Source organism: Monopterus albus, unplaced genomic scaffold (assembly GCF_001952655.1).
Source record: "Monopterus albus unplaced genomic scaffold, M_albus_1.0 scaffold310.1, whole genome shotgun sequence".
Lineage (NCBI taxonomy): Eukaryota > Metazoa > Chordata > Actinopteri > Synbranchiformes > Synbranchidae > Monopterus > Monopterus albus.
Genome location: NW_018128190.1, coordinates 16,778 through 30,852, shown reverse-complemented (window position 1 = coordinate 30,852; position 14,075 = coordinate 16,778). Strand labels below are relative to the sequence as shown.

General features: G+C 40.7%; 2 protein-coding genes across 3 annotated transcripts in view; one reads left to right on the top strand and one right to left on the bottom strand.

The window, feature by feature from the left end:
- efna1a (ephrin-A1a) overlaps positions 1-4,637 on the top strand; it is a 14,388-nt gene extending 9,751 nt beyond the window's left edge. Inside the window, exons 2-5 of one of the 2 annotated variants that reach the window (XM_020623827.1) lie at positions 1,471-1,766; positions 2,652-2,717; positions 2,815-2,910; positions 3,018-4,637. In XM_020623827.1, the coding sequence (XP_020479483.1) occupies positions 1,471-1,766; positions 2,652-2,717; positions 2,815-2,910; positions 3,018-3,142 (583 nt within the window). In that variant the 3' untranslated portion in view covers positions 3,143-4,637. Of the gene's footprint in view, positions 1-1,470; positions 1,767-2,651; positions 2,718-2,814; positions 2,911-3,014 lie in introns of both variants that reach the window. The other variant, XM_020623826.1, reaches the window with a different exon arrangement.
- A 5,651-nt stretch (positions 4,638-10,288) lies between these two features.
- On the bottom strand, positions 10,289-11,757 carry dpm3 (dolichyl-phosphate mannosyltransferase subunit 3, regulatory). The gene is made up of 2 exons (XM_020623765.1): positions 11,658-11,757; positions 10,289-11,421 (listed from the first exon to the last, which is right to left on the bottom strand). The coding sequence occupies exon 2, from the start codon at positions 11,373-11,375 to the stop codon at positions 11,097-11,099; it is 279 nt and encodes a 92-aa protein (XP_020479421.1). The 5' UTR covers positions 11,376-11,421; positions 11,658-11,757; the 3' UTR covers positions 10,289-11,096.
- Between the last annotated feature and the right edge of the window lie 2,318 nt (positions 11,758-14,075).

Sequence of the window (14,075 nt, the reverse complement as noted above, 5' to 3'; positions counted from 1 at the left end):
AGATTGGTAAATCTGGTTAAATAGTAAACTGTAACTGAACTCACACTGGCTTGCAGCCTCTTTTTTTGGGGGATGATGAAAGCCTGACGAAACCATTGCGTGTATTCATTGCAAAAGCAACAGAACTCTATATTAGACACACATTCTCCCTGTGTGTGTTGAAAATGTTTAGGTTTGTCAAATAGCATCCATTCACGGGGAACCCTTGGTGATCCAGAACAGTAAGAGATGGTAAACTGATAGTCAGAGCTCCAGGGGAGGATGTGTGTGTGTGTGTGTGTGTGTGTGTGTGTGTGTGTGTAGGTTTGGTGGGTGCAAATTGTAGGTAACTACTCCTTTAGGTTGTTGATAGATGGGACCTACTGGGAAGTGTGTGTGAGTTTGTCCATGCTGCCGGCAGCCAGCTACCGCTCCAGGCCAATGATAGATGACTTTGTCTCTGAAGAGAGCCTTTGCTGTGAGCTGCCCCTGGAGCAGTCACTCAGTCAGGGGGAAGGGGACAAAGCTGAAATACCTTTAGTGCAATTCTCTGGAGATAAACTCATAAAATCTCTGAAGGGAGGGGGGATAGGAATCATGGATAGTTGAGATAAGGCCAATTTAACCTGCCTCAGAGTATGTTAGATTGTTATTCCGATAGTTTAAACTTTGTCTCTGAATTGTTTATATATATATGAAGCAGATTTAAATGCTAAACTGTTTTCTGCTCTTTGACCTCGGTCAGAGGGAGGAAGGTTGGTTTACTGAAATACTATCGTAAAGAGGGTGGAGGAGTGAAGGGAGGGATGCAGGGGAGGCAGACTGTCTGTCTGTATTTGTAATAAGAGGGAATGTGGTGGGAGACAGTTACAGACTGTCACCAGACTTGTGCTGTGTCTGCTCATCTCTCTGAGCCTAATGAATGGGTTAAAACACTTGAACTTTATTTTTAACTTTGTCCCTTCATATCTCGAGTAAACTCAGGTGTGTTTCTGCTTCTGTTGAGGCGAATGTGTCATCGTGCATTCTGCTGCTCTGCCTGCGTGCACGTAGCCATCCACATGTCGATACTCATCTCCTGTCATGACGGGCTAACTGACTACTAATGTTTTTCTGTAAACATCACTCAGCTCTTTGGGGACATGGGATCAGTGTGTACTCGGTGCTAACTAACACAGCAGCAAGCAGCAGCAGTGACACATGTTCATCCATATTTATGCATGTTCTCAGCAGATCCCCCTTATTGCGTTTTCCATCACCGTATACATATAATATATCCTCGCACACAAAAGCTGTCTTTTTCTTGCCATCTTTCTCATTCCCAGGCATCACAGTCTTTCCTCTGATTTCCCTGTTGTACACCGGTGTGTAGCCAATCAATATATAATCACAGGTTTTGAGGCTTATATTTATTACTGCTCCAGTGCTATAACCACAGTTGTCAGTCTCCTGCCACTTGCATAACCATCCTCCTCTCCCTCCCCCCTGCAGGTTTCTCTGGGATAACTATGCTGTGGAGGTGAAGCTCAATGACTACCTGGACATTGTCTGCCCCCATTACCCTCAGGGTGAGATACCACAGCTGGATGCTGAGCGATACGTGCTCTACATGGTGGAGCGTGAGGACTATGAATCCTGCAAGCCTCAGTCATACGACCAGATGCGTTGGGAGTGTGGTCATCCATTTGCTCCTCATGCCCCCGAGAAGTTCTCTGAAAAGTTCCAGCGTTTTACTCCTTTTACTCTGGGAAAGGAGTTTCGTCAAGGAGAAAGCTACTATTATATCTGTAAGTGTCACTACAGTTGTCTGTCAGATTTATCGCTGTTCTTGCCAATTAATCTTATTTTCCGGTATTTGCAGTGTGCTTGCCGACCTGTGAGAGTGTACTAAGGCACTGCCATGCTTAGAGCCAAATACTATCATCAGCATGCTTACAGTAATCACGTTAACATGCTGCAAGTTCAAATTTTGACCTGATGATGGCTAAATGTAAAATTAATTAAAAACGAAAATTATTACAATTTATCCTGAAGGGGACATGTCTGTGTCTGTATCCAATTTCATGGCAATCCATCATATAGTTACAGAGACATTTCACACAAAAGCTCAAATGTCAGCCTCATGATGGTGCTAGAGGAAAACCGCTAAAGACATTATGATTCATCATCTGGGAACATTAATGGCATTCCATTCAGTAATTGTTGACATATTTCAGTCTGGCTCAAATTGATGAACTTGCTATCATCACCCACCCTTAAAATCTCTGCCTTCATATAGAAGTGTTACTAGGCCTAAGTTCTTTTGTTTTCATATCTTTGTAAACTAGCTGTGATGTCCTGGAGTTTTGTGCCAGCTCTTTGAAGCATTACATGGACATAAACTGGGGTATTGGCTCTGTTTATGCAATATTTACCCTGCGAAAGTGTGACCATGAAGACAAGCAATGTTGTCACCCAGACTGTGGCTATAATTAGATAAACGGCAGGACAAGACACACTTTGCCTGGTCACAGATGGCTTCCTAAAGCTTTGTCCCTGCGTCTGTCTGTTGCAAAGTGTTTGTGTGTGTATGTGTATGCGCACATGCATGAAGGTGGATTAAGGGGTCAGAGGAGGATAAATGTATTAGCTGGGATGTTAATGGCCTGTTGTTTCTTCCCTCTTCCCTGAAGCTAAGCCTTTGCATCACCATGGACAAGAGTGCCTCAGACTCAGGGTGGATGTTGTAGCTGCTGATGGTGAGTTCAGCCACCCTTCTGGCTGCAAGGGGAGCTGCACAGTCACCCCTAATAGTCACCAAGCATTGTAAATGATGGCATTTTTCTTTTCTTTCAGGCTCTCAGGAGGCCAGAGTGGCTAAGGGAGGCACAGTCGGGGCTGGAGCTGGAGCTGGGGGTGGGGTTCACAACCCGTCCAACAGACTACCTGCGGGTATGTGGACCAACCCTGTGTCCTTAAAGATTATGCCATAAAACAATCCAAGTACATTCCGCACCATGTCAGGGTTTTAATGTTCTTTATCTCTCATCTTCAAGCAGATGACCCAGTGGTAATCCTGCCAGACGTCCAGAAGAGTGTACGGACAAACTCTGCAGCGGCAGCGACATCCCTCTCAATCCTCTCATTGCTAGTCCCATTTTCATTACTGCTGTTATTGCACTGAGAGAACATGAAAGGACTGCTGTTGGCAGACATGTTTTTTTCAGGGACTACAATGAAGACAGTCTGTGGGGATGAAACCACTGACTCTAAAAGACAGTTTTCAGTGCCCAGTGCTGGCCACTGGGAGGGACTTTTGAAGCTTGTAAAGTACAGATGGACTTGCTTGTACAACATGTACTGAGTCTCCAGATATTTAAGATAAAGTATGTGTGCTTTGCCTTATTTTTCAACAGGTGACAGTGTTGTTGTTTTTTTATACATTTCTTTTTTTTCTAGGAAAGACTAACCTCACCTTGATTTGTATTGTCTGGGGGCTCTCTCCAAAAACTTCTTTGGATGGTAACCCCAAAACAAAGTATGAAGATGTTGAAGGGGAAACTAAAGTGGCCAAAATAAAATCAAGAGCAAATACACCAACTCAGTTTGAATTATATAAATATAAGTTTAGATGGAATACATCCACATTTAATAAAAAGTAATCATAACCTTTTGAGCCAAAGAGGAGTCATCTCACCAACTTGTACACTATTCCACCCTTGAGTATTGTATACTATTTGTTGTATTGCTAGCGTAATGGTATTGAGTGGCATTGATGTCCCAAGTGGTTACGTTCTTTATGTAGCATTAACGGGGGGCTGTTCTCATGACTACCACTCCCAACTCGACCATGTGCTTATATACTGTAGCACTAATATGGCACAGTACAAACACAGTAACATACACTCAACATCACTGTTACGCACACTGACATCAGATGTTCTCTAACACATGAAAACACTACATTGAATGGTGTTACTTGTACATTCTGTGAAGATAATTTATAACATTTGCAGCTGAGGTTTACTGTATATACCATGTACTCATGAAAGGAAATGTTTACTCTTTGCGGTGAGGGGAGCTTTTTCTCTTTCTCTCTCCTGGTAGAGTTAGTTTGTGTGAAAGGAAAAATGTGTGTGTTGAAGTGAGAGTAGGAGAATGTGCACAAGCAATTGATTGAAAGAGTGATGATACAAAATGTTTTTCTGCCAAAAGCAAACACTGAGAGGTTGTGTGCATCGCAGGGAGGCTGGACTTCTCTGTTTGTTGGATCTTGCCCCTGTATTGGTTTAAACAGTCTGGCATGAAGAGCTGGTATTAAATCTTAACTGCAGGACCTAGGCCTGTGTATCATGGTGCTTTCATTTACATCGCCATCCCCGGTTATTAAACAAGCATATTTTTCACACAGTAAAGTAATCGGTTTTCATACTTTTTGAATAATCATCACAGTTTTGGATCATGTGAAAATGATGTGGTTGCCAGTTCACAACAGACATGACACAGCATCAAATCAAGTTGCCAAGCACATCCTCACCTGACAGACTAGCTTGATAACAAAGCACAACAGTATATACCTACCACTGAATTCAGTCCTTTTTATCTGAAGTCTTACAAATTTTGTACATGTGTAAGTAAGAGAAGTGTATAATATGTGTACAAATATAAATATGTATATATTTAGAAGATTATAAGATGTTTGATAAATATGCTAAATGTGAAAATTTCATGTGAAATAAAATAATATTTTTGGAAAACCAGAACAGAATTCTTGTGATTGTTTTAGCCGTTCTAGCATGGTTAGGCATGGGTCATGGTAATGTTGCAAAGTCAGTCGGTCTACCACAAGACTGAAATATCCTAACAAACTGTTGAAGTGGATGAATCCTGATGACTTTGGTGATCCTCTGAGTTACCCTGTAGTGCTATGGTGTCAACAGTCGTGGTTTTAAATAAAATGTCTCAACTATTACATGTCAGATTGCCATAATATGCTTGCAATAGGTGCCCTTCAGGATGAATTGTAATGACTTTGTTCTTGATCCTTTAACGTTTCATCTAGTGTAGGTCTATGATCAGATTGTTAACTTGTTCCGTACTTGTATGTGCAAAGTGAATGACATTCCCTTTGCATTTTTTATTAACTGGCAAATATTAGCAAGCTAACACACTGAACTATAATGGTGAACATTACAGTATAGCTGCCAAATATCTTTGCATTATTATTTTGTGTTGCCATGCCATTTAGCATTATTTCAAAACAAGGGCGGGCCAAAGTTAGTAGTCAGTAGTCCAGTAATTAGTGTAATCGAGGCACAAAGACAGACTTTACCGACTCCAGCAGTCACATAAAAAGGTGCAGCCCAAAGTTAGGCAACTCTGACCTTTCATATCATCAAAATACCTACAATAAGGTAGCATTGTTTATTTTTCCTTACAATTTCCTTCCATGTGTTCAAACAACAAAAATCTCCCAGATTGAATATAGAGTTTTTGGGAGGGCTAAATCAGTTCTGTGAGTTTCCCAGGTTAATCCTTGAGGGTTGGCAACCATAGCCAAAGTACGGGATCACATTGCTGCTAGCCTGACTGTAGACTCTTAGTCTTGCTTACACATGACTGGATAAATGTTCTGTTACCTTCCCTAAAAAAGAACAGCAATCCAGTTTCCCAGCACTAAATGAAACATAACATTTTTCCCGTAGGCAACTTATTTTGGTGCAAAAAAAAAAAAGTTTTTAGAAAACCCAGCCCATTTCTCCTTTTGATTACACCAGAAATATCTTAGCAGAAGAAGCCAACATCACAAGCAGTGGCTCACACATACTAATCTGACAGGAGTTCAATAGAGTCCAGGTCAAACAGCCAGGCACAGGAAAAGGCTACAATGAAAAGATAAAGGGAAAGCAAGGACAGGGCTATCTATTGTTATTACTCTTGGGGTTGCCTTTTAACATGAAGACTAAATAGCCTACACAGGTATGATGCCTCTACTGTCTTTATCTCAACATTCTGCTGAGACTCCACCCTGAGCTGCAACAGCCCCCTTCCAACATACACACACACACACACCTCCTCCTTTCTCCAACCATGATACTTTGCTCATCTGCAAGTTGCACGACAGTCCATTGTTCCCATCTCTCCTTTCTCAAGGGAGCTTTATGGCCGTGACAGTAAAAACAGCTGTAGCACCAAAAATCGGTGCCACAGCCTCACGACTCCCCAGTGATTTCAAAGGGATGGCCATAAATTAGAACTGGCAGAGAGGCCTCTTAACTGCCTAACTCCTAAAAAAGGCTCCACTAAGTGGCAGCTTATCAAGAGGAGACAATGGTTTTTATTTACTTGCTTGTTCAGTGTACCAACTTGGTAAATATGAACGGAAAGTGTGAGACCTTTAACACTGCAGTAAAAGTTAAAGGCAGTTGGGAGATAACTAGCGCAAACACTCAGCACAGAAAACTAGAATTTCCTGAGGGCAATGTCTTTGTAGGCTTGGGAGAGGACAAAAAGATATTTGTATATTTCATAGATAGCAGCAAAAACAGCATTAATCAAAATCTGCATGTTAAGATAATTGTTTAAGTTAGGCAATGCTGTGAGCACAGCATTTTAGTGTGTATGAAATCAAGCCTCAGTTTGTGCCTCTCACAGCATTTGAACAGAAACACAGTATTTACAGCTACCATCTTTGTTTCGATAGAGAAACCCATAGCAGAACTTGTGAAATGGGTTAAAACCCTCTTTATTGTGCAACAGATGGAATGTTGTTTCATCCAGATGGTTAGAAGAGTCTTTCAGGATTGCTGAAATACCTTCAGAACTGTAGTAACATTCTTAAAGGACCCTTTGGATTTTTCAAAGATCACAGTGGTTTTTTTTCTGAAAAACAAAGGCTTAGATCTGTGAATCAAAGATAATGGTAATATATGACACAAACTTGTTACATTAAATCAAATATTTCTCGGCAAGCATTTATCAGTTTGCCAGTTGTCAGCGTTTAATAGAGAAAGAGCTGAGCCAAGAGTGCGTGACGCTTAAAACTGGAAGAAGGCCATGAGACGCAGTGAGAATGATTCACAAGTCAAAGTAGGTTTGGCATGGCCACCTGGTCTATCTCTGCATCTCTGAGCTGTGTCAGGCCTCACTGACAGCAGGACACATGACGACCAGTCCCTGTCTGCCTGCTAGCATTACTCAGAGGAGACCAGAGTATCTGCCTTACAGAACCTCTGGAAACTTACCTTATTTTTATTATTTTGTAGCATTTATAAGCTTTCATGATGGGAACCCACTGTCCTGTAAGTATCAAAACAGCCACTTATAGGCTGACCTATGAGTGATTTTTAAGCTCACATTATTGTTATAAAATGTCATTTTTATGCAGCAGGGTGTTTGAAAGATTCTTTATCTTTTTTCTATGGTAATGCCTGCAAGAGGTGATTTAGATGACAGCAGGGTCAGGAAACATCAAGCCTGGAGTCGCTGGGTCAGTAAGGGCGCATTCTGATCTCCAGCCGTCACCGGTGGTTGGGTTGGGGTTTCCTCTTCCCGAACAAGTCCTGTCACAAACTCATGGCCATCGCCACTGGGAGGGTCATCTGTCTTGCTCCAGCTCAGGCTTTGGCTTCCTGTCCATGTCATCTACTCACTCCTGGTTTTATCTGTTTTCATTTTCCAACTCTTTTTGTTCTGTCTTTTTAATTGATTCACTTTCTGTCATATGTCTCCTGTTTTGATTCACCCTCATGTCACTCTAATCTCATCATTACTGTTGTTCACCCCTTTCTCTATCTATATTAAATGCATCAGGTCGCCATCCCTTTCAGTTCTGGCCCTTGATTACTAACTTCATCTCACTGTCTGTTCATCTCTAGATGGGCTTTAGGTTTTTCTGTGAAATGTGTGGGTGGGAACAAACGTCTTTTCTGTGCAGAAAAATGATAACCTATTATTTTTCAGTCTTGGTTTTCAGTTTGTCGAGATGAATTTGCTCTCAGCAGTGTCACTGAGTGTCTCTATGTTTTTGTGTTTGTTTGTTTGTTTGTTTTTTTAAGTGCTTGGCCCTGTCAGCTGGGCCACACTGCAGGCACAACCCCATGGTCTGCCCCACTCACTGCCTCAACCCCCTTCAAGTTTCCTCTCCCAATTTTGCTGACACCTCTCACCTTTCCACTACAGAGAAGGTCAAGAACATTCTGTACATGTTTGGCATTGGCCTCCCTCACTGTAACAATCCTAACTGGCTGAATACAGAGCGATTAATAAATGCTGTTAAGTCTTCACTAGGTCTTCACCAACAAGAATACATGCACAAAAACTGGAGGATTCTGATGTTACGGCATATTACACTGACACTTAAACGAAAATATAAATTATAAATAAAATATAAATAAAGTAATAAATAATTTGGGTAATTCATTGTAGAGCAGCTTCTTTTTTTCCAGTTCAGAAATATCTGAATTTCTACTTTGGTTTTACATTAAACACAAATCCACTTAGTAAACCTTTTGGTGAGATTGTCAGAAATGCATAAATTCAATTATATGTTTATTATTGAGGTTACATTTAAAGGTGGTGTTGCACTGGATGTATTTACAGGTGTCTCTATATTTTTGTCCTCTCCAGCTACATACATGACAGTGTCAGAATATTAGGAACGTTTGATTGCCACAGCTATATAAGAAAAGCTCATTATCACCAGGAAAAAAAATACATTCATAGTTATACTCAAAAATACTAAGAGTAAGGCAAAGTCTTGACTTACTAAGGCCAGACCAACTTTGATTGAGGGTAACGTGACAGCACAGTGATTATGCCAAACAGACAGCAAAATTTGGAAGTATTTTATTTTTAAAAATTTCAGTTTGCATAGCTTTTGATCTTTTTTTCCTGCAAGAAAACTTATTCCAAGAAAGAATATTCTAGAAGACGAATAAAGGGCCTGGACTGTCACATAACTTCCAACCAGCAACAGAGGATAATCAGCTCTCGATTTAGCTGTATTCCTTCCTATCTTCTGGCAGCTGAAGTGCTCAGGTAACAATTCTAAGGGCTGTTACTGCAGTGCTGCTAAAATACTGCATCCTATTAACACCTCTCAAAGTTGACAACACTCCGTCTTTAAGAAGTCTATTGAAATACAAAGCAAGTTCTCTGCAGTTTTCTCACCAGGGAAGCAAACCTCTCACCTTTAAGTCACAAGATTATGCTGGTAGAGATATAAAATTACTATTCAGTCATTATTATGGATTTTGCTCAGGGCTTCAACTAACTGTACTCTTTCAGGTGCATCCTCTTTAATGAATGCTGCCATTCACCAAGCAGTTATGTTGCATGTCACATAAGTAAGATTCATAGAGATTTTAAAAGAAAAAACGCTTTAGCATATGAGGTTATATATGGTGGGACCGTTTAGTTTACATACACATCTCTGCATATCAGATTACAGTTATGTTTACTTGCTATTATGTAAATACCAAGTTCTAAGTCTAGAACAAAGCTTACTGTGCTGTAAATTTGAAGTGAGGGATTAAGGCAACAAAAATATTTCACGGTACTGTATGTGGCCTTTAAAACATTTGGCCTGCAGAGGAAGAATGAACAGATGGACATCTTCAAAGTAAGATTTGGGGAAAATGATGACAAGGAGTAGTGATAGACTAGCCTATTTCACACGTGGCTATGAGAAAGAACATAACTGCATACAGAGGGAAGCCTTTGGTGTAATTGCCAAAGTAAAAGAATTACTGATAAATAACAGGTTGCCTTTCATCCAGTCTGCTCTAGCAACAGCTTGCATACATTCATGGGGGGTGATGTTGCATGATATGATGGGGCTACAGCCAAATTGCACAACAGGCAGAGCTTGTGCACAGAGAACTGCCAACTCTTTTGCATTTGTTCTGAAGTAATGGGAGCTTTTGAAACCCTATAATGATGCCTTTGGTCAGGCTGTGCTTTGTTTAGGCACAGCAGGGATTCAGTTAAAATGAGCATAGGCAGCCTTTTAAGGCTGAAGGAACTGCATTTGCCAGCATCAGATTACTTAAGAACTACATACTTAGCTTACATTTTCTGATTGGAACAAACCTCTGTGAAGGCAGAAAAGGAAATGCTGTATAATGTATATTTCATGTTAACTACTAAATAGGACAAAAGACATCTGCTCTTGCACAGAGGGAGGCATTGAGCCTTTAGGCCATGTGGGTTATGCTTGGAGAAGGAATGCATTGTATATGCAAGCACTCATGCACATACTCGCATACCTCCTGGCCTTATCCGAACCCCCAACCCACAAACATACATGCACATTTGTAGGCAGAAAACCTGAAGACAACAGACTCCGTTTTAATTAAGTCCCAGCCATAGCTGCAGGGCACATGTATGAAATCGGACAATGGAATGTACAGATAAAATCTAGTCCATCTATACTGACAAGCAACAGTCTGCACACTGTCATACTGTTGTGGAGCTGATGCAGATTGAAAGCATCTAAGAATGTCCAGTGGAAAATCTTTAGTCAGACTACTCCAATGTGACATTTGGATTTCATTTGTTGGCCTTTTAGTGATCGGCAACTGGCTACAGATGATAATTTGTCATACCAGTAATATGAACTCAGGGGTATTGAACGGTGTGTAGTTTCTAACTAAAGCCAGCACACGTTCACTGTTCAGCTTCCCTTTATCTGATGTCAAATGTGCTATCAGTACAACCACCTGCTACACACCAACTTGAACACAAACTGATTAATACAACCCAGTTTATAATGGTCTTTAAATTGTGAGAATGATGAACATTTTTTAACAAAGATCAAATTGCTCGGTCATACACACAGATAACCTAGAAATGCATCTATTAGACTTTTAATTCTCTGAGGCATATCTTACCAATATCTAACTTAAAATATATGACAGATAATCAGACAGAAAAATATAAATGGTGCTCTAAAATGTTATGACAGATGTTGAGATGGCTACTGAAAACACCAAGATGGGTGTGGAATCAGAGTTCAGTGACATTTCCCAGAGGAAACAACTCCAACCTCACACGTGCAGACACTGCACTGTGACAGATAGTGGACCCTGAATCTTTTTCAGTCTCTCAAAACGTTTTACATAGTCCTTCTACAAGTTCTACATTTTTAAGCCTTTTTTTCTTAAGTCCTCTTTTGCTTCTTTAATCTGCTCCTGCAACTCTTTTGCTGCCTCTTCGCAGTCATTGAAGGTGGCCACCCTGAATCCCACGGTGGCTAAGGAGTAGCAGCCAAACGAAACAAGCAGATACAGAGGCATCGGCCAGGCAACCTCTCTGTATGTCTGCGGCAGGCTCAGGTCCAGCAGGTCGAAGGTAACTAAAGCCCAGACTGCGCCTAGAGTCGACACGCCGCACAGCCATTCCAGAAGCTTCGTCATGATGAGAGTAGCTGCTGGGATTTCAGGTGAGCAGCCGGAAAATAACCTGAAAACGACATGGACGTTTAAACAGTTATTCGTTCAATTAGCTTATCTTTTTTGTACAGGAAAGTAGCACCGTGTAGGCTTGCTAGCTACATCACGGGAACAAACAGCATGTCCGCAATAGGAATACAACGAACATAAAAACACAGCGGGTTTTATGACAACAATCATCCGTTTAAAACGGATTTCGTTCAGTAATAAGATTAGGAAGAAATAGCATTAATCCAATAGGTTTACCTGATTTGGAAAGCCACCTCAACTCTGCGCAGAATTATGACGTAAGATGACGCCTTCTGGGAAATGTAGTTACCGTGATGTTTCTCTAGAAATGAGAACTTAGCTGAATTTCTTGTGTAGTTTTGTAAAATTCCTGGTATTTTAATTACTCACAAGCAAAAGTGTTGTTTTTATATTCAAACCCTGCAGTATTATTAGTATTATTTATTTGTTTGTTTGTAAATTTAGATTGGCATTATTTTGTTTTATCAAATCTTTCATTTAATTGTGTATTAGATTTCTGTTAGGTTATATTTTATATATTCTGCATAGCTGTATTGGCTATTAGAGCAAGAAAGATTAATTACTACTACTTGGGTTTTTTTTATATATACTTCTCATTAAATCTCAATGTTGTTGCTCTCAATGCTTTTCATGAAAACACTGCACTAGACTGTTGTATGAGGTGTTAACACCAATACTTGTCAGGTGAGAGACAGAAAGCAGTTTGTTTTAACTGAGTCTTTTAACACACACAGTTCCTCTGTGTCATCCTCTAAATTTAGAAAAGCAAATTTGAAAGTTATATTACAATTAGCACAAGATGAAAGGGATCTATAAATACTGTTATTCCAAAGAATCTAACAATAATTTTATTAGGGGCTGTCTGGAGCTCACTCTTGTTAGATCTCCACTTCTCTGTAGATGGCATGGGGCACGTCCGTTCATTCAGAGTGGTGAACTGTCCAGTTGCGCAGCCCTCTCCTGGGTGAAATCAAGACATAAACATCATTCACTTAGCTGTGGAGACGGACACACCGAGCCACTGAGTAATAAACGTTATTCTTTAGGGAAACATTGAGAGTTATTCTTAGGAAGGTGTTGTTTATATGTGCCTGCACCAGTGTTAATAGTGTAAGTGATGATCTGCACACCTGCTAGAGGGAAACCTCTTTCTTGTGTTTATAAAGGCTGTAATTTGCAAGACTGTGCTATAGTCAGGCTTTCTGTCTGTTTGCTGAAAACATACATCTAGAAATGTAGCTAGAGGATATTATATCTTTGTAATGCTATGGCCTAAATGTCTGTCCATATTAAATGCATTTGATTTTCCTAATAAGGAGCTGCAGGACAAGGAGCTACAACTATGGTTTCTTCCATCACAGATTAATATGTTGACTGTAATTTATTAAGCTTTTAATAATCTTATAATTGAATTCATAACCTTCAAAATAAAGACAATACTCAGTTCCCACAAATCCAAAACCCAACGATATTCAATTTAGAATTATATAAAACAGAGAAAAACAGCAAATCCTAACATCTTAGAAGTTGATTACCAGTGACATGCTGCATCATTACATACATATCATGTACTGTGTCCTGTTTGTGTTGCATTTGTGTGAGCAGCCGTGTGAGCGTGTGATGCTCAGTGGGAACAGTCGGGCTGGCTTTTCTCAATGTGTCTCCCTGCCAGGTCCTGTTCCGTTCCAGTACTCAGGAAACCTGTGCTCCAGCCGAGTAGGCCTGGCAGACACAACACAGGAGAGGCACTGAAACAGAGAGAATGAGAGAGAGAGAGAGACCTATAGATAGACAATTTGGGGGTGGGGGGCATAATATTATATAAAGAACCAGAGAAGAGAAAGGAGTATTTCATAAATGACAGGAGAAGAGACAGAAAGATGAGAGTACCAGGAATGTAAAGAAGGGGTGACTGAGTGTGTTGACAAAAGAGGAGAGGGCAAGAGACAAAAGAGGGGACAAGGGAGGGGAGGGAGCAGACAGGGGAGAGTGGTTTAGGCATGGGGGTGAAATCAGGGGATTTGCAGGTGCAGCCTGAATAACCACTGACCTTAATGGTACATTATGTCCAGCTGTTTCTTATCCAGATTTTCTCCTAACACCTTCAGCTGCACAAAAGACTGCATGTAGCATCTTGGTTCCCACAATGGGGAGCGAGTAAAGCAGTGCAGGCAGAGGGGATGGAGATAAAAAAGCATAGCAACTGTGTGAGAGGGATTGGCAGAGACGGAGTGATGGCAGAGGACATGCTTGATCCTCAAGTACAAAAATGGGAGTGACTCTGAGACTCCATCCAGAGAGCGAAGATAAGACATAGATAAAACAGGAAAAGTGGTAATGGAGAGTTGGTGACTCTATCTCTCAGGCTTTGCCAATATTAGTAGAGTGAAGGCTCCAGATAAGAATGTGTCATACTAAAGAACTACAGTTTATAGGGATCAAGATTTGGATAGTCAGTAATTGTGTAATACCTCAAGCGTGTGAAGCAAGAGCTGGAGAGGCAGAGAAAACCAGACAGAAGGAGAGCGAGATTGTGCATGTACTGTCAAAATGCTGCGATAACAATAGAGCTTGGACTCAAAAACAGGAACCCTCTGTTTCCTGAGTTGGAGACCATAGCTGTGTGTTATGTTG